This window comes from Camelus dromedarius, chromosome 6, assembly GCF_036321535.1.
Source record: "Camelus dromedarius isolate mCamDro1 chromosome 6, mCamDro1.pat, whole genome shotgun sequence".
Classification (NCBI taxonomy): Eukaryota; Metazoa; Chordata; class Mammalia; order Artiodactyla; family Camelidae; genus Camelus; species Camelus dromedarius.
The window spans coordinates 67,066,369-67,092,858 of NC_087441.1; the positions used below are offsets into that span (position 1 = coordinate 67,066,369).

At 33.7% G+C, this 26,490-nt stretch overlaps 1 protein-coding gene across 4 annotated transcripts in view; it reads left to right on the forward strand.

Moving 5' to 3' along the window:
• Nucleotides 1-22,958, forward strand: part of PHIP (pleckstrin homology domain interacting protein) — a 125,929-nt gene extending 102,971 nt beyond the window's left edge. For 2 of the 4 annotated variants that reach the window (XM_031455965.2, XM_031455963.2), the window contains exons 32-40: nucleotides 94-219; nucleotides 3,121-3,190; nucleotides 3,509-3,562; nucleotides 3,820-3,969; nucleotides 11,173-11,325; nucleotides 11,949-12,112; nucleotides 12,563-12,822; nucleotides 13,358-13,555; nucleotides 17,475-22,958. In XM_031455965.2, the coding sequence (XP_031311825.2) occupies nucleotides 94-219; nucleotides 3,121-3,190; nucleotides 3,509-3,562; nucleotides 3,820-3,969; nucleotides 11,173-11,325; nucleotides 11,949-12,112; nucleotides 12,563-12,822; nucleotides 13,358-13,555; nucleotides 17,475-18,112 (1,813 nt within the window). In that variant the 3' untranslated portion in view covers nucleotides 18,113-22,958. Of the gene's footprint in view, nucleotides 1-93; nucleotides 220-3,120; nucleotides 3,191-3,508; nucleotides 3,563-3,819; nucleotides 3,970-11,172; nucleotides 11,326-11,948; nucleotides 12,113-12,217; nucleotides 12,289-12,562; nucleotides 12,823-13,357; nucleotides 13,556-17,474 lie in introns of those variants that run through there. The other 2 variants (XM_031455964.2, XM_064486929.1) reach the window with 2 other exon arrangements.
• The last annotated feature ends 3,532 nt before the right edge of the window (nucleotides 22,959-26,490 follow it).

Below are 26,490 nucleotides of genomic sequence, written 5' to 3' on the forward strand. Positions count from 1 at the left end.
CTACAGTTGAAAAGTCAGGATGTCTTAGTTTTAAGATATATGCACGTATTTCTAAATATAATAAGGTTAACATGCATTTTGTTTTGTTTAAAGGCGGGTTTCTTCCCTAATGTGGGAAGTTCGATATATAGAGCATAATACACGAACGTTTAATGAGCCTGGAAGCCCTATTGTGAAATCTGCTAAATTTGTGACTGATCTTCTTCTACATTTTATAAAGTGAGTTATTTTTCCATACTTAATTATATTACTGTAATAATGTCAATATTTTAAAATATAAAATGTCAAAACATAGAATACAATCACTTGTTACATACGTCATGTTATACACTGTGCTATAAACTTAGTTCCACTCAAAATAGGAAGCATATAATGCTTGTGTCTAAAGAAGTGACATTTAGTTCATTGGCTGATAATAATTATGAAATCTTAGAGGTCGTGTTCTACAGTTAACATAAGAAATTATGAATCTTTCTCTAAATCCATTGTTGGCTAGTAATAGTAAGCTTTTATTGATCATGTAGTGTTTTACCTAAATTAGCTCTTAAGTCAAATAATAATTGTATAGGTGGGAAAAGTCATTATCTAGAATCTACAGTTAAGGAAATTGAACTTTTTAGAGATTAACTTGTTTAGTTTTCATTATAATTGACTGTCTGCCATTACATTTGAGAACCTTTCACCTTAAGAGTATATTGCCCCTGTCAAGTTTATGAAAAGTATTTAAGTAGGTCAACAGGAAACTGAATTTAACATTTGAAACTCTTCTTCAAAGTCAAGTTTGCTTCCAGATTCATTAATCCCATACCAAGAGTGATAACTACAATTTTTTAAGGCAGCAGGACTTTTATTTCCTTGTCTTACAGATTTATGTATTCATAGAATGAATTGAGCCTTCTAAATTGAAGCAGAGGAATTAATCATATGTTTTGTATAAAATACAGCTGTCAATTCATATTAGGATTATTTATATTATTTTCTTGTTAAGAGGAGAATAGGATATTTTATAATTTAAATGTAAATATTCAGCTGTTATCAGCTTACATTGTTACATGAGGGGATTACTGAGGCTCCCCCACCCCCCCAACCCCAGACTCCAGGTTCATTGTCATTACTCAGCATAATCATAGGGTCCCTTTTCTTGGTATTAGGTGGGTTTGTTTTTATTTGTTTTGCTAAGGAATGTAGGTAATTTCAACACACACACACACACACACACAAAAGGAAAATTAGTGAGATAAACTTTATGCCCTTTCTCTACCTTATTCTCTAAAGAAGTTTATTGCCTTGCAGGTAGTTTTAGAGATGTTATGGCTATGTTTTTGCTTTTTTTCAGTAAAATTGATAATTAGGATTATAAAAATTAGTTATCCTCAGAAAACTGTTTATACAACTTGGTTATAAAAGTTTATAATAAAGTTGTTAATCTGTAATTTTGTGTTTTATGTATGTTATATACATCTGTTTTTCCAAAGAGATGCAAATCAATGGAATCACATGATATATTGTAAATTAATATTTTAGTGAAATAATTTAGATGAAACAATTTTTTTGTATTTGGAATAGTCTGAGAAATTGTATTTCTTTCAAATAGTTATTTTGAAATGCCTTATAAGAACACCTTAAAGTAAAATAATAAAGCATTTATATTGTATATGTCTAAAAGTAAATCCCTAGCACTTTGATATATAATTTGTTAAAAACCATTTTTAGCTGGGAGCACTTTTCAAGATGTTTGATATGTCTTGAAATTTTGATTACTCTACTTTTTAATTGAGTTATTGGGCCAAATTTCAAGCAATAAATATATGCAAAGTGACGTAATAAATATTTAAAGATAGAAATGCTTAATTACCCTCTTAATACAGTTTTGTAGGAGGATAAATCTGTAAGTAACTATGGTATGAGGAAGAAGTAAAAAGAGATTGTGTGAATGTTTAGATGAGGGATAGTGTCACTTCTGGCTATGAGAGTGGGATTTCAGGTACACGTGAGAAGTATGTTAAGATCCTGTGGACAAGGTAGATACTGATTCAGGAGAAGTTAGATGAAAGAAAAGCCATTCCAGGAATAAGGAATGGCATGAAGGAGGGAAAAAAAGAGTTGTTAAGGAAATTGAGTAATTGAAATTGGGTGAAGTAGAGAGGACATGAGCAGAAGTAATACAGTGCTGTAAACTCGAGTTTGGACTATATCATGGAGGGCATTGAATGCTGATCTAAGGAACCATACTTAAAATATGAGCACTGGGAGCAAGGGGCTGTTGAAAATATTTTTACATGAGAATAACATGATGCATTCTCTTCCTTAAAAGTATTAGTCTGACTGCAGTGTCTAATGTTAACTGATAGGAAAGAGGCTAAAAGCAAGGGGCTTTTGAAATGATTTTAACATGAGAATAACATGATGTAAACTATGCCTTAAAAATACTAATATGACTGCAGATTGACTGCTGTATCTGAAGTAGTAAGAGGTGATGGAGGCTTAATTTATGGAATTGAGAAAGAGACAGATGCCAAGAGATTTTGAACATAGAATCACATAACTTGGCCAATGATTGCATTTATAAGGAGCTGGCAAGGGGAGGAATAGTGAAAAACCATGCATTCCTGTGAGAATGGTTAAAAGTTTTTTAAAAAGGGAGGAAGACTGGGGAATGACAATTAGGTTTAGACATGCAGAATTTTAGATGGTGGCAAGAATCTCAGAAGAGTCAGACCAAATTATAGAAATTTGGAGTTCGTTAACACAGGTAAACTGCAGGTATGTAAAATAATCCAGGCGAACGTTACAGTGTCGAGAGAAGATGGCTAAGGACAAAATTTTAGGGAGTGCCTACATTTAAGAATGAAAGGAATAAGGAGTTAGAAGACAGGAGAGATACATTAGCTATCTCATGTAGGCAGGCATTCTGGGCACAGCAGTGACCTGAGCAAAGCCTGGGAGGTGGGAATTGGGTTTGGTGTAATGAAATAGGCCTGAGTGGAGGCTCCACGTAGAGTGGAGAAGCGGGGGCAGATGTGTGCATAGGGTTTTGGATCTTAAAATCTAGTTTTAGTAACAGATTTGAAGAAAAAAATAACTCCAATTCTTGTATCCTAACATTTTCTTGTTATTTAGGGATCAGACTTGTTATAACATAATTCCACTCTACAATTCAATGAAGAAGAAAGTTTTGTCTGACTCTGAGGTATTTAATATTTCATCATGATTACTACATTGGTTTTGACCGATACATAAAAAGAAATTTACACATGGTAGTTTTCAGATAAATGCTGTTATGAAAGTTATTTTTGCCTAATACTGTAGTTAACTCTTTTAAAAAAATGATTCAAATTTTTTTTTAAGTGGTGGGTGGAGGGAAACTTTCAGTGAGTCAATGAAGTGTTCCAGCGTCATGTACATTATGAGTTTTCCAAAGGGTAAAGGAGATAATTGGTATTAAACAGCTACAGGATATAGTGAAACCAACAATACTTTCTGAATCTGGTAAATTCTTGCTTCAAAGGAAGAAGAGAAAGAAGATGCTGATGTGCCAGGAACTTCCACCCGGAAAAGGAAGGTAGTAACTTTTTTGTTTTAATAGAGGTACTTTATATGACTTAAAATGTATTGAGCACTTTTTTACTCTGGTGTTTTTAAAGACAGATTAAGTATTACAAATCAGTTTGCGTCACAGAAGTGCATGGTTTTTAGAACTAGGTAAAAGATATTTCTTTTATTTGAATTATTGTGTATTACTTAATTATCAAGATAAGAAATAAAAATTTTATTATGTAAGTGTTATTTTATTAATATATTTGAACATTTTTATTTTAGGACCATCAGCCTAGAAGAAGATTACGGAACAGAGCTCAGTCTTACGATATTCAAGCGTGGAAGAAACAATGCCAGGAGTTGTTAAATCTCATATTTCAATGTGAAGATTCCGAGCCTTTCCGCCAGCCAGTAGACCTCCTTGAATACCCAGTAAGTAGTTTTAAAAAGACTCTTTACTTGTCACTTTGCTATTTATGTATCTTATACGTGATAATTTGCTATTTATTTTTATAGTTATAGTTTATGTTTCATGTGTGTTCTCATTATATATTTGGTTATATAGAGCATCTAAACTGAACAGCGGTAAAACAGAAGTAACCCCAAACTAAGACTCCAAAGAACTGGGTATGGCCCCAGCTCTGCCTCTTACCAATTGTACGACTTTGAGCAAGTCATTTAGTTTTCATATTTGAATCTATTTTTGTTATATTCTTCACCATGCTTATTCCATGAATTTATTATGGAAATTATTTAGGAAACAAAAATAACAGTACTTACCTAACCCTCCTTACCAAATTATAGAAACGGAATGAGAATATTATTATTATTAAACATTAAGATAGTTTTTAAACTGAAGTGCTATATATATAAATGTAAGGTGGCATTATTTTATATATATATAGGTTATGCCAATTTATGATCTTTATGGAATCACTGTAAAAAGTTTGAGTAAACATGTTTCAAGTATTTATTTTTTGCGTGCAGTCTTGGCAATCTAAAATTACCTTAAAGTGATTTTTTTATTCCATTTTATTAAAGGTTTTACAGTTCTGATAACATTCATGGTTTCAAATGAAAATAAAAATTAAATGTTTTATAAAAGATCATGACCTGGATCTGACATTATCTGTGGGGTTTTTTTTGATGTATGTGTTCTAACTTGCGATGATGAAAATAGAGAAATTTCATCAATAGATATATATCATAAAAGACTTTTTTCTTGTCATTTAGAAATCAAGAAATATATAACCTTAAATGCAAAAGATACATCTTTAATTCCAGCAATGTGATAAACTAGGCTAATTCAAACCTTACCCCCCCAAAAAAACAAAAAACTCTTATAAGAACCAAATTAATTGCTCTGGTTTTCATTTCTCTTTGATTTTGGAACCTGTGGAGTTCCCTTTGTTTCTTGTAAGCCCAAGTATGTATTTTAGAAAATAAGTTATAGTTTATCCAGTGCTTACAGGTGTTTGTATTCCGAACATTTCCCCAGGGTGGGGGGTGTAGATAGAGAGACAGAAATAAGCTTTAATGTCTAGATTCTAGTGGTATAAATATTAACACTATGCAGAGACAGATGGGGCCATGCGAGCCATGGGGAGGAAGGAAATTGAAACTGAGATCCCACCAGGACTGTTGAAAGACTTCAGTTCACCCTCAGTGGAAAGAACAGATAATTCCTTACACATGGAAGAATGTCTCTTTTGTGCTCTGGTGTCAGAGGAGAGAAATTTCCCTTAGCTTGTGGTATGCATGGATTTAGAGTCCAAATATACACTACTCTTGTGATATAGAAATTCACCAGGGGGAAAAATCAATCCCCACTGAAAATAAACTAATGATAAAAAGAAATCACAAATTATACAAGGGAGTAATCCATCATATATACAACAGAAACAACAGATTGAAATGTTAGCACTCTCTCCCCTAAAATGTGGGATGATAGATTATTCTGAAATACCATACTTCATCAAATTTAAAACACCATTCATTCTGTTATTTTATATACCACCAAGAAAAGAAAAGGATGCTGCTAATTAAACTTTGATGTGTCATTTTGGTTTGAGAGATAAATGGAGGGGTAAGCATAAGGAAAAAACACATTATTTGAGGGATATTTTTTAAAATTTAAGCTAAATAGAACTTCTTAAAATGAAATGTAAAAATCATTGAAATTAAACTGAAAGATTAGGGGCTATGTTGAATAGGATGAGAAGGTCTAAAATATATCTTATAGGAGTTTCAGTGGGAGAGAGTACACAGAATGAGAGAGAAGCAATATTTGAGGAGTTAATGGCTGAGAAGTTTCTAGGGTTGATAAACATTTGACAAAGCATGACTTCTGAGCAGGATATATAAGAAAACAAAAATCTTTACCTGGAATAACAGTGAAAAGTCAAAAGTACAGGAAGAAAAAAAAATTTTTAAAGCAACCATACTGAAAATATGGAGGAGCCTTGAGTCTGGTCTGACTCATTTTACTGATGTGGAGCAGAGGCTCAAATTAAGCAGCTCTCCAAGATATGTAGCTATTTATTGACAAAGCAAGAATAAAAAGCCCCTGTCTCCTATATCTGGTGTACCATAAGTATATCTAATATTCTTAGAGAATAAGCAATATATAAGAGTGCAGGCTTTTTTTAATATTCAAAATGGTGAGAAGGAAATTTAGAACCCTTCTTTCCACCAGCGAAATATGTTAACAGACAAAAAGGAGCTGAAATAAGAAAAAATTTTTAATTTGATCTCTTATCTCTTGTGGTACTCATTGATGGAGGTGTGAAGACTTACGGCTATTCACTGTTTTTTTATTACTGTCACAGGGGAGAAAACTGGATGATCAGCTTTTTCCACTTCAGAATTAAGTATTTAAGTTAACTATCAGCATTACTCTAGCAGTCTGTTTAAGGCAGATCATGCTCTTCATACTTCAGTTTTTGTATTAAAATATTAGCTTACATTTTGTGTTTAAATACTCAAAGCAAGATTTAAAAAATTAAACGTTGATGGGAATTAGCATTCTAAGTATTCTACCCCACCCATTTATTCAACAGAGGTGTATTGAGTGACTGCTGTGTACTGTACTGAATGATGGAAACTCAGATATGAACCAAGAAAAATGAAGTGTTCTATGTAGATGAATTTGACATTTTAACCAAAATTTTGCAAAACATTTAAAATTTTTTTGTATCATTTTTATAACATTTCCCTCAAATCTTCAAAGTTTATAAAACCAATGTGTCATAATACTCATTATCCATATAATTACAGACTATCAAAGTGGCTAGTTGCCCTTAACAATGTAGAGAGGTTGGACACTTTTTAGGTGATGTTACCATTGTATAAAGCGGTTTTGTAGGTTTTGTTTTAACTACTCCCCGCGCCCCACCCCACAGCTGTCTTAAGAGTGAGGAGTGCAGTCTTTGGAATATCGTTTTTTTTTTTCCCCTAATGACAGTCTTCCATTAATGATGAATTTAATTTCTATAAATGGCTAAGTCATTTAGACCAGGTTTGGTACATAAGGTAGACTGTAGTACACTGTTTTTACCAAAATCAGGATTTTACTAAAAGGTACTAAGTCAAGTTTTATTGTGTGGCTTTATAAAGTGGTTCTGAAGCCACTTTTATGTGAGCCATTTCAAAACATTTTGGTCAAAGATAGTATAGTTGGACTTCTGCTTCAGCAGAGGAGCAGACACAGACATAATTTCCCCTATTCTTCCCACTAAGTAGAACTAAAAATCATGGATGTTATGTATAAAACAAACATAAGATTCTCAGAGATGGAGAGAAGAAGCCAGACAGGCTAGGGACCTCAGGACTTGAGGAATGACACGGTAGTCAGTTCCCTGGGTAGGTTTTCATATATTTGATTCTAGATGCTAGAAAAATCAGCATTCTAGCAATGCCAGTATGCTGTGACCAGAAAAGCCTGTTCTCTCTAGCCAAAGGACTAGGAAAGGAGGACCATAGCAACACAAAAACTTACAGACAGTAACTGCTCTACCCCAGCCAAAAACCATAGAAAAAATTGTGGCCTTACCCCTTTTCCACCAGCAAAGGCCAGTGGAGAGCCATTTCCATGCTTCCCAAATACCAGCCTGGACTTCTGCTCCCACCTGGCAGTAATGAGGTACTCCTGCCCTCCTTCACTGGGTAGTATCAGTGGAGGCCTAGAGGGGAATCAGGACTTTTACCACCAGTCAGTGATAAGGCCACCCCCATAGTGTCAGTGGAGGCCATGCAGTAACAAAGCCACTTCCCCTCCAGTGGAAGCTTAGTAAGGACCTTGAACTCCTTTCTCTACCCAGGAGTTTCAGGGAGCTCTTCCTCAATCTTCAGATGGCCAGGTAAAACCTAGACTTCTGCCTCCACCTGCCAGTAACGAACGAGACAGTACCCCCTCTTTGCCCACAGAGTGTTGTCAGAATAGGCCCACTGAAACACAAGATCTAAAAAATATCCAGTCTTATTCCCAAAATATCCAGGTTTCAAGACAAAAATCACTTGTCATACCAAGAAAGTCTCAACAAAGAATTAGAAAAACCAAATGGACATAGTAGAATTAAAAAGTTATAACTGAAATAAAAAACTCACTGGAGAGAACAGAGAAAAGAATCAGTGAAGATAAAACAAGGGTAGGGGAGGTTTCCATACTTCATCTGAACTGGTAAAATGTAGTTGACAGCAGTATTTTGATAACTACTTATGTGTTGTTAAACAGTAGGTGAACAAACAGGTGCAGTCATAAACTACAGCGAAATCAAATGGAATTCTAAAACTTGTTCAGGTGACCCACAAGAAGATTGGAAAAAAGTAAGGGAAGAGCAGAACTAACAGAAAAAATGACAGGAATAATTAAAGCCATACAATGTGTTTTCCAACCACAGTGAAGTGAAACTAGAAATTAGTAACAGAAAAATCTCCAAACATGTGATAACTCAACAATATGCTTTTAAATAATCCATGAATAAGGGAAGTCTTATGGGAAATAAAAAATAAATAAATTGAACTCAGTGAAATTGCATACATACAATTTGTGGGATGCAGCTAAAGCAGTGCAGGGAAATTTAGAACACTAAATTAAACACTAGTACATTAGAAAAGGAAAAGTCTCAAATCAATAATCCAAGCTCTTTCCTGAAGAACCTAGAAAAAGAAGAATGAAATTAGCCTAAAGTGAGCAGAAGAAAGGAAATAAAGGTAAATCAATGAAACTGAAAGCAAAAAAAAAGAGATAATCCATAAGACCAAAAGCTGATTCTTTGAAAAGATCAGTAACATTGACAAACCTCTACTAAGATTTTGAAGTTAAAAAGAGAAAAGACACAAATTGCTAATATCAGGAATACAACAGGAGAGATCACTTACAGACCCTGTAGATAGCAAAAGGGTAATAAAGGAATACTGCAGATACCTCTCTACACATAGGAATCTGACACCTTAAATGAACCAGTTCTCAAAGGACAAACTACCACAACTCACCCAATATGAAGTATTATTTGAATAACCCTATAACTAGTAAGAAAACTTGGCTTGTAAATAAAAGCTTTCAAGAAAGAAAACTCTAAGCCCTGGTGTCTTCACTGGAAAATTCTACCAAATGTTTAAAGAATTAATACAAATTCTACATAGTCTTTTCCACAAGATAACACTTCTACACTCATTCTATGAAGCCAGTATTATTCTGATATCAAAACCAGACGAAAACAGTACAAAGGGAGAAAATGCAAAAATTCTTAATAAAATATCAGCAAATAGAATTCAGCAGTGTATAGAAATGATTTTGTACCCTAACCAAGTGAGTTTTTCCCTCAGGGATATAAGGCTGATCGAGCATTCAAAAAATCAGTGTAATTCAGACTAAAGGGTAAAAATCACATGATCATATCGAAGCAGAAAAGGCGTTTGACAAAAATTCAATACTTAACTTGCTTTGAGAATGTACGTGTTGGATATGATATCATATGGTAGTCATGGTGGCCACAGGAGTAAACAAGAATGAGTCTTGGAAGGAAGAAGTTTATGATACTCACAGGTCCCAGAGAGGGTTTCACCAAATGCCACTTAGGGTCACAGAGGAAACACAAGTTTTTAGTCAGGTTGCAGAAGATGGGAGCAAAGTAAAAGCTTAGGCCAGACTCTATTGAGGTTGCCATGAGACAGGCAAGGCAGGGCATAGTAAACAGTTTAAGATTGGCTACTTTGAATAACTCCAGTGGGCATTGTCTGTAGTCATCTGATACCTGACACTGGGATGATTAAGGGAATGATTGGTTTGCATATGCAAGATATGTTCCCAACACAACCCTTTGCTATCTCTAAGAATTACCTAGACCTTGGGAGGGGGCAATTTCCCGTTAGGTCTGTACAGCCCTCGAAGTGCCAGAGTATAAGGAATATAGAAAATAAGAAAATGCAGTTAATATAGTCAGCCTGTGATGAATGAAGGCCAAATAGACAAGTACATAATCTAAGAAAACAGAACACCATTAGTGATAAAAACAAACTCTTAAGAAAACCAGGAATAAAGGGGAACTTCCATAACTTGATAAAGAACATCTGTTTAAGCATGATGTAAGCTGTAGGTTTTTAATCATGACAAACTGAATGCTTACCCTCTAAGACTGGGAATGAAGCAAAGATATCGGTTCTTACCACTGTTATTCAAATAGCCAATACAATAAGGCAAGAAAGGAAATAAAAGGCATTGCAGATTATTAAGAAAGAAATAAAACTGTCTCTATTTGTAAAAGGCAATAATACTGTGTGCTTTATGGTCAAACATATTTGATCATAATTTAAACTTGATAGTGCAAAGTCAAGTTATATTTCAAAAACTATAGTTACATACTCTGGGGCTTTGGAAGAGGTATAGTAGTATTTGTTCCTATTAAAAGATACCATATTTAGATCACATTATACTATTCTATATACTATTCTGTTGCTTTTTTTCTCCTTCCATTTGTCTGTTTTTAATTGCTTCTAATTTGTTGCTTTATTTTATACACAATTTACTAGGTGGAGACTTTGAGTTTTTGCACTTCTCTGTGGAATGAAGTGCAAAAGGCTTTGTGACAGATACTTACATTGATAATTCTTGATTACTGCAAAGTTTCCAATTGTAGTAATTATAGTACTGAAGTTGAGGTTACTAGAACTCAGGCCTCTCCATAAGTAAGATGTTAGCATATCTTCATTGTTTCTATCTCCTAATTTTAAAGTTACTATTACGTTTCAATGAATCAGCAGCCTTTAGAATTTATGGGTGTGTAAAGTTGGGGGTGTTTAACTTCAAACTTGTAGAGCTGAGTTTTTTTCAATATTCTTTTCATCTCCTTTTTCCAACACAACTCTGCTTCTTTCCAAAGGGAAAAAAGCAGAACTTACAGGTTCTTGAATAAGAAAAATCCTGTGTTGATTGCAATAAAATGTAGAGAGCATGAAAAAAATAAGAATTACTAAAAAAAAAAAAAGGAGCCTTAATGAGGGAAGCAAGGTATGATTATTAATAGTTCTAGGACTTGTAGTCATCACAGAAATTGTATGTGAATCCCTGTTATGAGAAGTAATACTTTGTGGTAGTAATTATAATAATAATAATGTGACCCGTTTTCCCTCTTTTAGGACTACAGAGACATCATTGACACGCCAATGGATTTTGCTACTGTTAGAGAGACTTTAGAGGCTGGGAATTATGAGTCACCAATGGAGTTATGTAAAGATGTCAGACTTATTTTTAGTAATTCCAAAGCATATACACCAAGCAAAAGATCAAGGGTATATAGTTACACTGTTTACTTCTTATATTTAAGTTAAATAAATGAAATTAGTAGAAAAGTAGGGTGACTACATACATTCTGCTTTTATTTAAAATTAAGAGCGAAATTGGCTAACTTTTTAGGTTCTTAATGGTATTCTAGTAGAAAAAAGAATTTGCATCTTTCTGCTTTATTTCTTCTGTGAAATTACATAACACTGATGTCACTAATGTTTGGGAATGGTTACTTTTTTTGACGTAGTGTAGTTGAATGCATATCACATACATACTGTCCTAGTATGTATTAGAGCTACCTGTGCTTGACTTTTCCAGCTGTTTTCTGTGTTAGTGGGAAGGAGTATTTTTGTGAATGATTCATAAAAATGAGTCAAATTGTGAATATCATTTACCTTTCTTTGGCCAAATACAAAAATAATATAAGTGTAATAATGCTTAATGCAAAAATAATTTAATTGTAATAATGCTTCAGTTTTAGTCTTTGTCAGAGGAGATTGGGAAAAAGCAATGTTTTAAATTCTGAAGACTTTTTACTAGAAAAATATTTAAATGTTAATATTTACTGAATAGGCATTTCCTTTGAAGGATAATTTGAACAGGTTTTTTTTTTCCCCTCTCTCCATAGATTTACAGCATGAGTCTGCGCCTCTCTGCTTTCTTTGAAGAACACATTAGTTCAGTTTTATCAGATTATAAATCTGCCCTTCGTTTTCATAAAAGAAATACAATAACCAAAAGGAGGAAGAAAAGAAACAGAAGCAGCTCTGTTTCCAGTAGTGCTGCATCAAGGTATTTGATTTCTTTTAAATATCATCAACTGATCTATAACTTTGTCATCTAAATGATAGAACTTGGTGGTTTTTAATACTTCCTTTACTATTCCCTATATTGCAGAATGATATATTTGACATGCAAGCTCCTATGATGTGGAGGATTTTTAATCTTTTAACTAAAGCTATACTAGTGTAAGTGCTTAAATTCAAATGCTAAATCTGTACAGTAAAACAGCATTTTAGGATAGTGATGGCATCACGCTTTCTGTCATATAACTATAGCATTTACAGCGATCCTTCACTAAATATTCACTTTTCAAAGGCTCACAACCATATGAAATCTACTACAAATCTCATATTTTAACATATGTCATAATAGTACAAATATTGAATCCAACAGTGTTATAAAACTTTTATTCATCAATGTAGAACTATAAGAATGACAATGATACTGTTTTATTTACAGCCCAGAAAGGAAAAAAAGGATCTTAAAACCCCAGCTAAAGTCAGATATCGCTACCTCTCCATTCTCTGTGCCTACACGATCAATACCGCCAAGGCACAATGCTGCTCAGATAAATGGTAAAACGGAATCCAGTTCTGTCGTTCGAACTAGAAGTAATCGAGTGATTGTAGATCCAGTTACCACTGAGCAACCATCTACTTCTTCAGCAGCAAAGACATTTATTTCGAAAGCTAATACATCTGCAATGCCAGGAAAAACAAGTAAGAATCAGCTGCAGTTTCTAAATTGTAGTATATGTGACTTCTTAAATGTGTTTACTTTGACAAATGAAATATACTGGATTTTAGTAAATTCCAGTAGACAGCGTTGGTTTTGCTTCTGTTGGTTTTGGGTTTTTTTGTTTGTTTGTTTTTTAACTTTTTTGGTAAAGAAGGTACTGAGGTTTAGTAATATCAGTATAGAATAATGCTTGAAAATGGCAACTCTGATCCAAACTGTCTGAATTTAAATCCTACTACCCAGACTTCCTAGCTGTTTGCCAAGACTTGCCTTCATAATCTTGTAGTGACTGCACAGCCTCTGAAAGGTCTGAAACTACTAAGAGTTTCTTACTTGTGTATGCCTTTGTCGTTTTTGAAAGTAGATTTGTTATGGAAGCTGTAAGCACACCCCAGGTTCTGTCCTATAGGCTAATTCAAGGAATTCACGTTAGAAGTAATCCCAACCTTCTTGCTATTGTAACGTTAAATAATTTAACTCTTCCAGATTTTAATCTTTTGTGTGTATGTGTTTTAGTTCTAGAGAATTCTGTGAAACATTCCAAAACTTTGAATACTCTTTCAAGTCCTGGTCAATCCAATTTTAGTCATGGCACTAGGAATAATTCTTCAAAAGAAAACATGGAAAAGGAAAAGCCAGCCAAACGTAAAATGAAGTCATCTGTGCTCTCAAAGACATCTACTCTCTCCAAGTCGTCAACTATCATTGAGCAAGGTAAGGTGTTGTCTGTATCTTGCAAGCTACAGTAGATCTTACAAATGATACTTCCGTTGGAGATAGCGTTTATATCCACCTTTTAGGTTGCTCCTTTAAAAGTCACATGTTCTTTATTAGTTGATAAATTTAGTGAGACATCTTTTGATTTGCAGTTTTGCTATTAAATTTTAAAAGCCAAGAGAAACTTGCTGTGTAGAAATAAAAGCATATTCTAAAATGAAAGGCTTTTAATGATAATTTGTTTTTAAATTCATTAAAAAAAAACCTAAAACACTGTATCTGAGAAGTTTGAATAAGTTGAATTTAGTTAATCCAATGTAGCACTTTTTTAGAAAAAAATTTTGTTTTTACATCACAAAATTCAATACACTGACCTTTAAATAATAATTCATCAGGATTGTCTATAGCCAGACATCTATTCAAGTATGCAAGTATCATGGCTTCTTGGCAGCAGAGAGCTCAAGAATAAGCATTTTGTGTCATGACTTCAAAAGTGTGCCTAGACCATTTCCTTTTCAGTATTCCCACCAGAAACCTCTCACACTTTTAATTTTTCCACTGAAATGTCCTCATTTTGATTAATGACGTTGGGATCTATCCACCTTTATAAGCCTAAAATCAGGGAGTCATCCCAGCCTTCTCTTCAGCAACCAAATCTGCTTGTTTCTTTCTGCCTCCTTACATCTCTAAAGTCCATTTCCTCCCTCCATTCTCACCTCCATGTACTGTTCTAGTGTCCTAACTGGTCTCCCTGCCTTACTTCTCAACCCTTCCTTACCTGGTCCATCTGCCACGTTGCAGCAAAGTGACCTTTCTGACAGTGTGCACACAGACACACAAAGAGAAATAAAATCCTTCCCTGCCTTTCAAATCATACATGGAATCAGATTTCATTGTTTTTGCTTATTATACAAGACTCCTTCCTCATTGCTTGGCTGTTGTCTAATATTCCAGTTTTTCTTCTCTTTCTCCTCTTTATCCCTTTTATGTCCCAGCCATCCTAAACCACTTGGAAATCCCTAAATATTGTTGTCCTTTTCTTCCATCTTTGGAATTTCTTTTTTCCTCCCAGTTTTCTGTTCCCTTTCAAGTCTCACTTTGGAGTGTTCTCCAAGAAGCTTTCTCCTGGGTTCTTTAGACATAATCAAGCACTTCTTTATGTTCCCAGAACACTGCTCATCGCCTTTTCTGGCCCTCATAATGGTGATAGAAAAATGCTTCTTTACATGGTCTGTCTCCAGTAGAATATGAACTCGTGTTTGTTCATTTTTAAATTGCCTGTATTTACTGTAGTCTGTACTTAGTGTATAGTGGACAATAAGTATTTGAATAAATAAGCAAATGACTTTGTATATAGGTTTTACATTTTTATATTTGCTTCCTTTCTGAACTGAATTCAAAGTTTTGGATAGTATATTGGCCTTGATTCTGTCAGTCCTGAATCCTAGAGAAATGAAATGTATGTAGAATATTGGTTCTAGCATTACAATAAGGAAGGTCTAATAACCAATCTGATTTATAGTTTTTGAGTATTACAAATATACAAGAATACCAGTACAGTATAGAAATACAGTAAGCTACTACATAACTAACAACTTAACACAAAAATATTGGCACCTGAATTAACTATTAAAAACAAGAGCAGTGTTGTGCAATTGACATATAATACAAGCCACATAATGTAATTTTAAATTTTCTAGTAGCTACGTGTAGTAACAGCAAACAGGTGAAATTGTAAATTTTAATAATATATTTTATTTAAACCATTATGCCCAAAATATTACCATTTTAACATGTAATCAGTATTTGAAAATGTACTCTGCTTCAATATTCACATTTAAATTTAATTAAAAATTCAGTTCCTCAGTTACATAGTTACATTTCCCGTGCTCAGTAGCCACATGGTTAGTGGTTACCTCATTGGATAGTACAGGTCTAGATCAGTGACTTTAGAAACTTTAAGCTCTTGAATTCCTTTTTAAAAGAGCTACATTGGTTCTTGACCATTTAGGATTATACACTGCTTTGTAAAGTTGACAAAACCTGTAGTATTTTCCCCTGAAAATACACATAAGCATATCTACACAAAATTTGGACCATTTCAAGGAGTTCGTGGAGTCTTCGAAGCCAATTTGCAGAACTTTTATAGGGTACATGAACGGGATATTGTCAGTAGTCTTAATATAAAACAAATAGAAAGATATACAGACTCTTAGAGAATCTTCAAGCAGTTTAAGTGTAATTGCTTGATAGAAAATACTTAGATACTTCATGCAAACGCACACACATTACTCCCCTCTGCCCATCGTTAGGGAAAATCACGTCTAAGAAAATCATTTGAACTGTGGGATCAGGAAATGAGGGCTTTGCTTTCTTCCTGTGCTAGTGAGTGTCTCGACTGTTATTTCTTGAAATTTATGAAGTACTGTACAATTCAAACTCATGACAAAAATTACCATTTTGAAGACGCATTCTCTTTAACAGCTGTTTTCATCTCTTTATGGATTTCCTTTAAAATACTGCATTTCAGATCACCCACCACAACCAAATAAAAAACTTCAGAATTTTGGAAGAAAAAAAGTTAGTAGTAGTACATGTTTGTCATCTCTTTCCGTCATCTGAAAGGGAAATAGCATTTTTTTAACCATAGAAAGGCAGAAGGCAGTTTATCATGATCTCTAGATCACACAGATTTAGACTTTTTTTTTTTTAAGGAGGAGAATAGGAAAGGAGTTTATAGGTAATGCTGCCATGGACAACAGCAGGCCACACAGACAAGAGGTGCCTGTGTGAGCCCAGATTTAGAATTTGATTTCCAGTATTTTTATTTTTTAATACAGCGTAGTGGCCTTTATCTTGGAGTTTGTTACAGTGGGATTTTTAATCCTGATAATAGTGGCGCAGAGTGAATTTGATCGATACATGTAGTCAGTATTGCTTATGATTATAAATCAGTCATTTGCCATTCAATTACATAAGAAGATAGGAATGTTCCAAAAACAGCCTATGAAGAAAACTGCCATTTAGTTGTTTTTTTAACCTTCTTTTTAAAATTCTGAGAACATAGTCTGTGATCAAGAGTTCTACTCTTGTAGAAAGGATAGATGAAGAATGTCAAAGCCATGGTAGTGTTTATGGAGAATAACTGATACGAATTATCCCAGCAGATGTATTCTGAAACCTCTTGCATAGGAGTTACTAGGAGATGAGATCCTTTTTACTTCTGAGGAAAATAGAGAAATATTTAGTCTATAGACTCTTATCTGATACCAGCTTATGATCATTATATCCAAAAGAGCATCAAATAAGAGGTAGAATCATTCCAGTCTTGATAGTCCCTTTTTCCTCCATCCCTAATAGAAAAAGTGATTAAAGGAGAGTAGAGGGGAATGATACACTTATTTATTCAGATTACCAAGGGTAAAAGGTCATGGATTTTACGTGGAGATTATTTTCCATATTGAGCTGCTTAAAGGTAACATTCTGTATTAAAGAGGTAAACAATAAAATGCTTTTTGGTTAGTAAGTGCCATACAAGTAAACAGGGTCATTTTGTGTCATGAAAACAATGCTTATACATTAGGATGTGTAGTAGAGGTAGTAGGAATAAGAAACCTTGGCTAATCCCTGCTTCATCATATTTACAGTATTACCTTAGACAAGTCATTTATTTGCCCTGAGTTTCATTTCCCTCATGTCATCAATGACTTCATTAAGGATCTTTCTCATCTGTGAGTTTTAAGTAGAAAATAAATAATAACATTAAACTATTAGCCTTCTGTCAGTTCTTTTTCTCATATTAGTAAAAAAGCAAATAGGATTATGTCATTATGCATAGCAGTGGCCCTACTGACTAGTTTGAGGGTCAGATAAAAAAGCAGTTCCATATGTTAAGTGCGCTCTTGTTCCCTTCCAGCAGACTGTAAGAACAATGCTTTTGTACCAGGAAGCATTCAAGTAAATGGCCATGGAGGGCAGCCGTCTAAACTTGTGAAGAGGGGGCCGGGAAGGAAACCTAAGGTGGAAGTTACTATCAGTAGTGGTGAAGTTATACACAAGAAGAGGGGTAGAAAGCCCAAAAAGCTGCAGTATGCAAAGCCTGAAGATTCGGAGCAAAATAGTGTGCATCCTATCAGAGATGAAGTAGTTCCTTCTTCAACCTGCAATTTTCTTTCTGAAACTAATATTGTAAAGGAGGATTTGTTACAGAAAAAGAGTCGTGGAGGCAGAAAACCCAAAAGGAAGATGAAGACACAAAAACTAGACTCAGATCTCATAGTTCCTACAAGTGTTAAAATGCTAAGGAGAAGTAACCGAAAAAAGACAGATGATCCCATGGATGAGGAAGAAGAGTTTGAGGAACTTAAAGGCTCTGAACCTCACATGAGAACTCGAAACCAAGGTCGAAGGACAGCCTTCTATAATGAGGACGACTCCGAAGAGGAGCAAAGGCAGCTGTTGTTTGAAGACACTTCTTTGACTTTTGGAACTTCTAGTAGAGGACGAGTCCGAAAGTTGACTGAAAAAGCAAAAGCTAATTTAATTGGTTGGTAACTTGCACCAAAATATTTTACTTCAAAATCTATAAAGCAGGTACAGTTAAGGAATATGTAGAACTAAGGCTTCTGCTTCCTTGCTGCTATGGTGGATTAGGGAATGTTATGATTTGATTTGCAAAAAAACAAACTTACAAGACACTTCACTTCTTTAAATGAATATATATATATATAAATATATACATATATATTTTAAATGTTTGCTATTTATTGCCCTTAGATAGGTTATGCATTTCAACATTCATTTAATTTACTGTTGAAAACAAAAGAAGTTGAGGCTCTATAATGAATTCCCAATTTATTTCTGGAAAAGGCAGTTCTGCTACACTCTCATGGAGCATAACATTTCTAGTGATAGAGCATTTCATGTTAAAATGGATTATTTTTGACCAAGCCAGGTACATTTCTGTTGATACAGAAGTCATGCCCCTAGGAGGACAGATGTTACCAGAGTAGCAGTAAATTAAGAAATGTGTTTCCTCTAAAGATACATACAAAACTCCCACCATTTGATACCTTAAAAAGCTTAATTTTAATTACAGAATGTTCATCTACAAAGAATCTAGAGGAGGCTTTTGCTGTATTCCATTTCTGCCAAACTTAAGAGAAAATGTACTGATGGAAAGGAAACATATCCACATTGGAAAACATTTGACTGTCTAATTTTTCAGACCTTGATTCTTATATCAATCACTCAATCTCTGTTTATTGTGCCAAAGACTGAGAATCAGTGCAGTGGAAAGCCTGTTTTTGACTGTCAGGACAGCATACACTTTTCAATATTGGAAAGGCTATATATTATTCTAAAGAGCAAGTTATTAAAGAGTTATGCTGGGTTGTATCTTTTTTGGTACTAATAGTAGAAAATAATGCACTGGTGGGTCCTTTGACAGAGATGTTTTAGAGAAAATGTTTAAGTGGTTAAAGGATTCAAGGAAAATACAGGAAAAAGGTATGGGATTTGATGTTTACTTGTTAATCTGGATTAATGTCATTTCTAAATCTTAGACATATCTAATAGGCTAAAATGACTTACAAAGAAATGTGTCTGTGTGTGTATGTGTATATATTGATAAATGGGTATAATTAAATATATATACAAACACATACTTATATACTATTACCCAGGTATAAATTCTTTTTTCAGGATTTTTTAGATAGTGGTAGAATAAAAGTAATTTTAAAATGTCATACTTTATAGTTTAATTTTAAGGGGAAGATTGGTTATTTTCAATTATTAAAGGTTAAAATAGGCCAAATCACTTTTTATGCAATCATGTTTTATACAGTGGTCTCATTGCACATTGTGTTTTTTCTGCACTTTTTACGGTATCCTTATCACGCTGGTATGTCAATATACACCCTAAAGAGAAATTCCATTTAATGATTGTGCCTTGTATTCTATTATTTTTTGCATCATTAGTAAAATTAAGTTGTCTATTGTAAATGATAACTATATGACTTAGGAGAATGTATTGCTATATGTACTGCTATGGAAAAGGAAAGCAGTTATTTATTTGTTTATGGTACAGTTAGTTATTTTATACCTTAAAAACCAACATAAATACCATTTCTATTGTTTAAAGATTATTGTCCATTTTTTAAAAAGTTTAAAGAATGTAGTATTTTCTGAGGACTGGTATGGTACAAAAATGTAACCAAAATTTTCAGATACTACATTTTTAAAAAGCGAGGATGGGGGGAAAAATATGTATCAGCATGACCCTGATGTAGAAAATAAAGTCTTTAACTGGACCTTGGCAAAATACATTACAGAATTATTTCCTTACGTATTTCTGGTAGGGATAAACGTTAGTTGTCATTTGATTGTCTTGAAGAATGGAAAAGTGACACATTTGGGCTTTTTAGATCATTTTTAACTAAATTTGTACAGAAATCCTCCTGTGAAATTAAGTAAACCATTTTCCAGATCTTAACTGGATTGCTGTGATTTTGCAGTTGAAAAATAATTTCAAAATTTTCAGGTTTTTTGTATATTTATTTTTTTCTAACAAATATATTTAACTATATAATTAAAATTCAGTAGTTAAACTCTTCATAATGCAGAAATGGATGGCTTGGTTGTATAGTAAAAGGAGTCTCTCGGTTACACCATTACTGAAAATAGTGTGTATGTTTGAAATTTAAGTCATTAAAGTAATTTGTTGCTTTTGAAGGCAATCTATTTGAAATACGTGATTTCCTGATGTTATCTGCATTGTGCTAGAAAAAATAAGACTATAAAGTCCATTTTTGTAAAAAATATGTACAGTTTTGAGGTGTGTACAGAAAAAGCATACAGTCTTTAAGAGTGGAATATACCTCTAGTATGGTGTATGAATTCTAACTCTTGAGCAAAGAAATGAGTATTTACCATCTTACCTGCAGCAAGTAAATGTATTATTCCTGTTCTAAAGACACTGTATATGTATGACCTTATTTGGATATTATTAGACACTGGTTTCTTAATAAGGCAAAAATGACTTGGATCAGATTCTTTGTAATTGAAACACCTAAAAATCTATTAGTAATAACCAGATATATCTAGGTTTTATATTTTTATGATTTAGCTTCCATACATTGGAAAAGTTGAATTGAGAAACTTAAGTCATCACCATAGTTTTGACCACTTGGAAAATAGGTTCTTTGAGACAGTACACCACATATGTACTGCTTATAGGTCAAAAGGAAATGTTGGCAGTTGTCTTAGGTGAGCAATAAAAAAATTTCGTGAAAGTTTCAGAAATAAAACTTGTGACATATGAAAAAATGTAAAACAATGTATTTTCAAGTACCCTAACCCTAATAACCCTAATATTCTCTCCCTCCACCCCAACATTCTCAAGTCCCAATCAAATCTTAAAAATTATAAAATGTTGCAAATTAGCCGTTTAAACAGTTCAGTCTAATTACAATCTCATAACTCTGGGCAATAGACATATACCTTCTTAAAGTTTTTTTCTTTGCAATCTGCATTGGACTATTTTCTGTGCGTATTTATGAACTAAAGACTTGCTGGCTTCACTATCATTGTTTCTAATATTGCACAGCTTCCCCACATATTCGAAGACTATTTGATAGCATTGTAACAAAACTATCTTCCTCCTTAAATTTAATTAGACTAATTGTATAGCATATTTGTGAGCTTGTTTAGGTCACATTTGAGACTTGAAGTTTGGCTGAAATCTAGTATCCCTTGGAAATGAATTACGTAAGTTACACTGACAGCAAAGAGCTCCTTGTGCAGCATGTACAGTAACATCTAGGACTGTCCCTCATCTGCAGTGCAGTAGATCAGTCAGGCATCTTAACGAAGTATTCAGATAACATTTTTAGCATATATGATACTATCAACATTTACACATTTTGAAGTATGATTTATAATGTAAATTAGTTCCTCTAGTTTATAGTGTTTACTTTTAAATTCTAGCATTCCATTTTATACATGCAAACACACCTACATCTCTCTCCGAAGGCAACTGGAAGCAGTTTTGATTTTCTATTTTCTACCTAATGAAAACAAATTGTTACTCTGAATGTTTTTGTTCACCTGAAATTTATTTTTGACTAGGTTGAAAGGACCAAGATACTTGAGTGTTTAAAGGGCTGTAAGTGTTCTCCTCATATGCAGGAAATAAATGATTTTAAAAGTCATAATAGGGGAAGTACTTTCATGTTCGGTGAATTACCCCCCTATTTAGTATTTTTTACAGGTTGAAAGTGGTTAAATTTAGGTGACAATTTAATTTTCCTATTGAAATTGGAAAATACATCTTTTCCTCACTTCCCTCTTTGCACTTCCCCTCAATCAAATTTCCAACTGATTTGAACTAAACTAATACTGCATTTACTAAGAAGCTGTGTTCTTAATTATATTGAGCTGAGCACTCCAGATGTAAAGTCATTTTGTACTATGTACAACACCCAAGAAGAGGTCACACTAAGTCAGAAGACTGTAAGTACTGCTTTTGACACTCCAGATATAAACCCTGTACACACTGTAGTAAAATAATTAGAAAATATTATGAGCTATAATATATATATATATATTATTTTTAGTTTTGATAGCTCTGTGTTGAAATACTTTTTTAATGCAGATAAAATCATCAGGAAATTAACCTTATATGGCACAAACCAAATACATAATAGTGGGTGGCTATGAGTTTCTACATTTAAGGAGCTAAGAAAATAGGTTTGAGGTGATACATAGTACACACACCTAAGATGCAGATGCACACATGCTCATTACTTGTAAGATTGTGCGTGTTGATTGATCACAATGAAAAGCTACAAATTGAGACAAAATACAAAGTTACATTTTTGGACCATATTAAAACTGCAAGATGTGGTCTTACTAAAGATCTTTTAGAAAACTGTTAAATCCTGTCACACGATATTTAGACGTGTAGAATGTAGCTCAATTTTTAAGAAGTAACTGACCTAGAGGGTTAAAGTTGAAACTGACACATTTTCAAATTAAAATTATGCTTATTTTGTACAGAAAACAATGTTAAACACAAGCAAATCTGTTGTATGTAATTAACAGTTTAAAAACAAAATTATTTAGCTTTATTGAGGTTTTTGTTTTTTTTTTCTTTCTGGAAACCTGGAGTATTATGTTATAAACAGCAGTCTCACACCAGAATAGCAGTGCCCTTTCTTTTTGTACATATTGATTGGACCTTTCTTTACTGTTACGTGGACACTTTCTATGTTAGTTTTGATGCATAATTCTTTGAATCCTTTTATACAAACTAGAATGTATGTGTAAGAATTCCTGTCCCTGCAATGTAGTAACTACAAACTTATTTTTAAATAAATAGAAAACTTGTTTTTCTAAGCTATTTTGTAGAGCCTCATGATTTCTTTTTTATTTTTTGTAACACAGCACTCAGCACATAACTTCAGAAGGCACTTTATACCAAAGAAGCTGTTATGTAAAATGCTGGTTCATTAATGTTTCCAATGCCCTGTCTACTTAGCAAAATGTTAAAATATACTAGCTAATTAAAGGATTGTGGGTACCCTAATGTAATTTAATTCCAAAATAGCCAAAGATTAAAAATAAGTCATTTGCTTTTCAATGTGTATACTTAAAACTGTATGGATTTATTACTATGCATAAGTTACTGTACTGGGTATAATATCAGACTTTTTGTAAAGAGATTTATTTCAAAGGAACAGTTCAACAGTTCACGTAAGTGTTTTCTCAAAAATGTGAAGTGAAGTTTATGGGAAAAGTAGATGGAGGAATGATGAAGACTTTTTGCTTGTTAAGCAGTTACACAAAATGAGATTCATAAAGCTAGTGCTGCTTTTCTAGAAATGTGTTCAGATTGGCATACATTTTTATTGACATCCCAAGAGTCTAAATTTTACTTTTTTATTCTTTTATATATTTTTATTCATTTATTTTTATTGGTAGGGAAAGGTAGTTAGTTTAACTTACTTACAGAGAAGGTACTGGGGATTGAACCCAGGACCTTTTGTATGCTAAGCATGTGCTCTACCACTTGAGCTATACCCTCCCCTGAACAAGAGTCCAAATTTTAGTATAGAGTACATAAGGCTATAATAAATGGCAATTCCAATTAAGCACATGAGATGATTTGTGAATTTGGGCTATTAAGATCATTTTTCCTTAAGAAACTTTGTTTAAATGACTTTGTATAAAATAAATTTCTAAGTTGACAAAATCAGATAAACATTCCCAGCAGCCTTTTTCTTTCTAAAGTATGCTGATTCTAATGCCTAGGTTATACTTAGGAGGACCAGCTAAGAAAAAAATTATTTTTAGCAACCAGTTTTTACTGGTTTCTCTTTTGTAGTAACATTGACTATGTTCTAGGCTAAGCTTCTCCATTAAGACCAATAAGATTAAAAACCAAAGCTCAAAATTTCTGTTCTTTGCAATATAGTATCTTGTGTTCGTAATCTTTTTGCATTTAACACATGTAACACATTTACCATATGTTGATTACCCTTTTTGGTTTTGTTTGGGGGAAAAAATAGAAATTATTCAAGAAAGTACCTTTCTGCGTGATTCATTAGACATGCTGACAACACAGTGTAACTGGCTGAACTGGGCTTGGAGTTGAGTCATTTCATCTCTGAGCTTCATTTTCCTCATCTGTAAAGTAAAAAAAAAATTTGATAATCTGCAAGGTCCCATTTAATTCAAATAGCTTATGATTATTTCTCATATGCATATAGTCTTCTGTACTCAAGGCTCAATCTTGGCTTTTCTATTTAATCCCCAAATAAAATATCCCATTTAATGTAGCTTCCAGGCAACCTGTGTCTTATAGCCATGATCTCATTGTAATGAGAGCTTTCGAACCCTGAGTTTTAAGTGTCCTGTTGCAACACACTATAAATTGTGCGTTGAGTTGAAATATTTGCTTTCTAATAATAAAAAGTACTACAGTTGGTGGGAATGTAGTTTGGTGCAGCCATTATGGGAAACAGTATGGAGATTCCTCAAAAAACTAAAAATAGACTTACCATATGATCCAGCAATCCCACTCTTGGGCATATATCCAGAGGAAGCTCTAATTCAAAAAGATACAAGCACTCCAATATTCATAGAGTACCTTTTACAATAGCCAAGACATGGAAGCAACCTAAATGTCCATCAACAGGTGACTAGATAAAGAAGTTGTGCTATATATATGCAATGAAATACTATTCATCCATAAAAAAGAATAAAATAATACCACTTGCAGCAACTGGATGGACCTGGAGATCGTCATACCGAGTGAAGGAAGCCAGAAAGAAAGAAAAATGCCATATATCACTTTAATGTGGAATCTAAAAAAAATGACACAAATGAACTTATTTACAAGACACTCATAGACATAGAAAACAAACCTGTGGTTACCAGCGGGGAAAGGAAGTGGGAAAGGATAAATTGGGAGATTAAGATTTGTAGATACTGATTACTATATACAAAATAGACAACAAAGTTCTACTGTAGAGCACAGGGAACTATATTCAATGTCTTGAATAATGAAACAGAATATGAAAAGGAATATATGTATGTATATATATATATATATATATATATATATATATATATATATATATATGTATGTATATATATGACTGAAACATGCTGTACACCAGGAACTGACACAATATTGTAAACTGACTATACTTCAATAAAAAAAAAAAACCACATTTACCTCTATAAACCAATCAGAAAGGAGTTCCTTTAATTTAAAATCCTTCAAGAGATGTTATGGTTCCATTATTAATACTCTCTGGTAGTAGGAAAACATTTCATACTTAACTATTGGGTAAAGGCTTTTCAACTTTAGTTACAGACACAAACAGAAACTTTATAGCATCATTTCTACAACTTTAGTCACAACTCAAACATAAACACAAAAATCTCACCAGTGTAGATTTTAAAAAGGTAGTCTTCTTAACTGATTGGAGCTTCACGAAAAGAAAAAGAGAAAACAATGAGATAAGATCTTTAAAACCACCTCTCACCCAACAGAAGTTAGATCCTCATTGTATCTCAGACCATAAAATAAAACTCCCAATCATTAGTGTCCCCAGTGAGGAATAACTTATCAATCATGAACAAAGCAAAAGCAAAAACAAAACATGACATATAAAAGGAAACTATAACTTCCAAGGTTCCTCAAGTCACTTAAAACTCTGGACTAATATGAAATTGAATTAATAATCATTGGATCCCTTTAAATTGTAAGATTCAGTACTGAAATATTGTCCACTAGGCATATTAAATGTTTTATTCTACTCACTTAGTAAGAGAACTGGTAAGATGTTAAGACCAGTTGAAAAAGCATTTGAAGAGGCAGGTATTTACAGAAAATTTAGTATTATGTTAAGATTGCCAGAGGAGTTATGCCACCAAAAATGGTAGAGTAGGGAATTTCAATACTCAGCCTTCCAGTTTAGTGAATCAATTTTTTCAGAACATGAGGGTAACTCACGGTCTGAATCTCACGAGGGGAGTGTTTAATAAAGAAAGCAGCCATTGAATTTCAGCAAGAGGGTGTTACAGTGTTCTCACTTACCTGCCTCCCCTCGCCGACTTCCCATCTGGCATTGGCGGCTGGGGCTGTGAACGTGGCCGCATGGATTCCTGGTACAAGCATGTGAAGCCATATGGCCTTTGTTCTGCAAGAACTGTACTTGTGTGTTTTGACCTGTCTGGTGGCTGCCGGGGCGGGGGGCGGGGGTGGGTCAGCTCGGGGACTCGCCTTCGTTTCAGCCACCTCTGAACTTTCTCAGGGCTAAAGTGGACCCCTGGGTGGGGTTTGTCAAAAGCATTTAAAGACAAATGCACTAGCCACAGCTGCCAGGCAGACTGAAAAGCGTGGAAGGGAGTAAAGGCTTTGG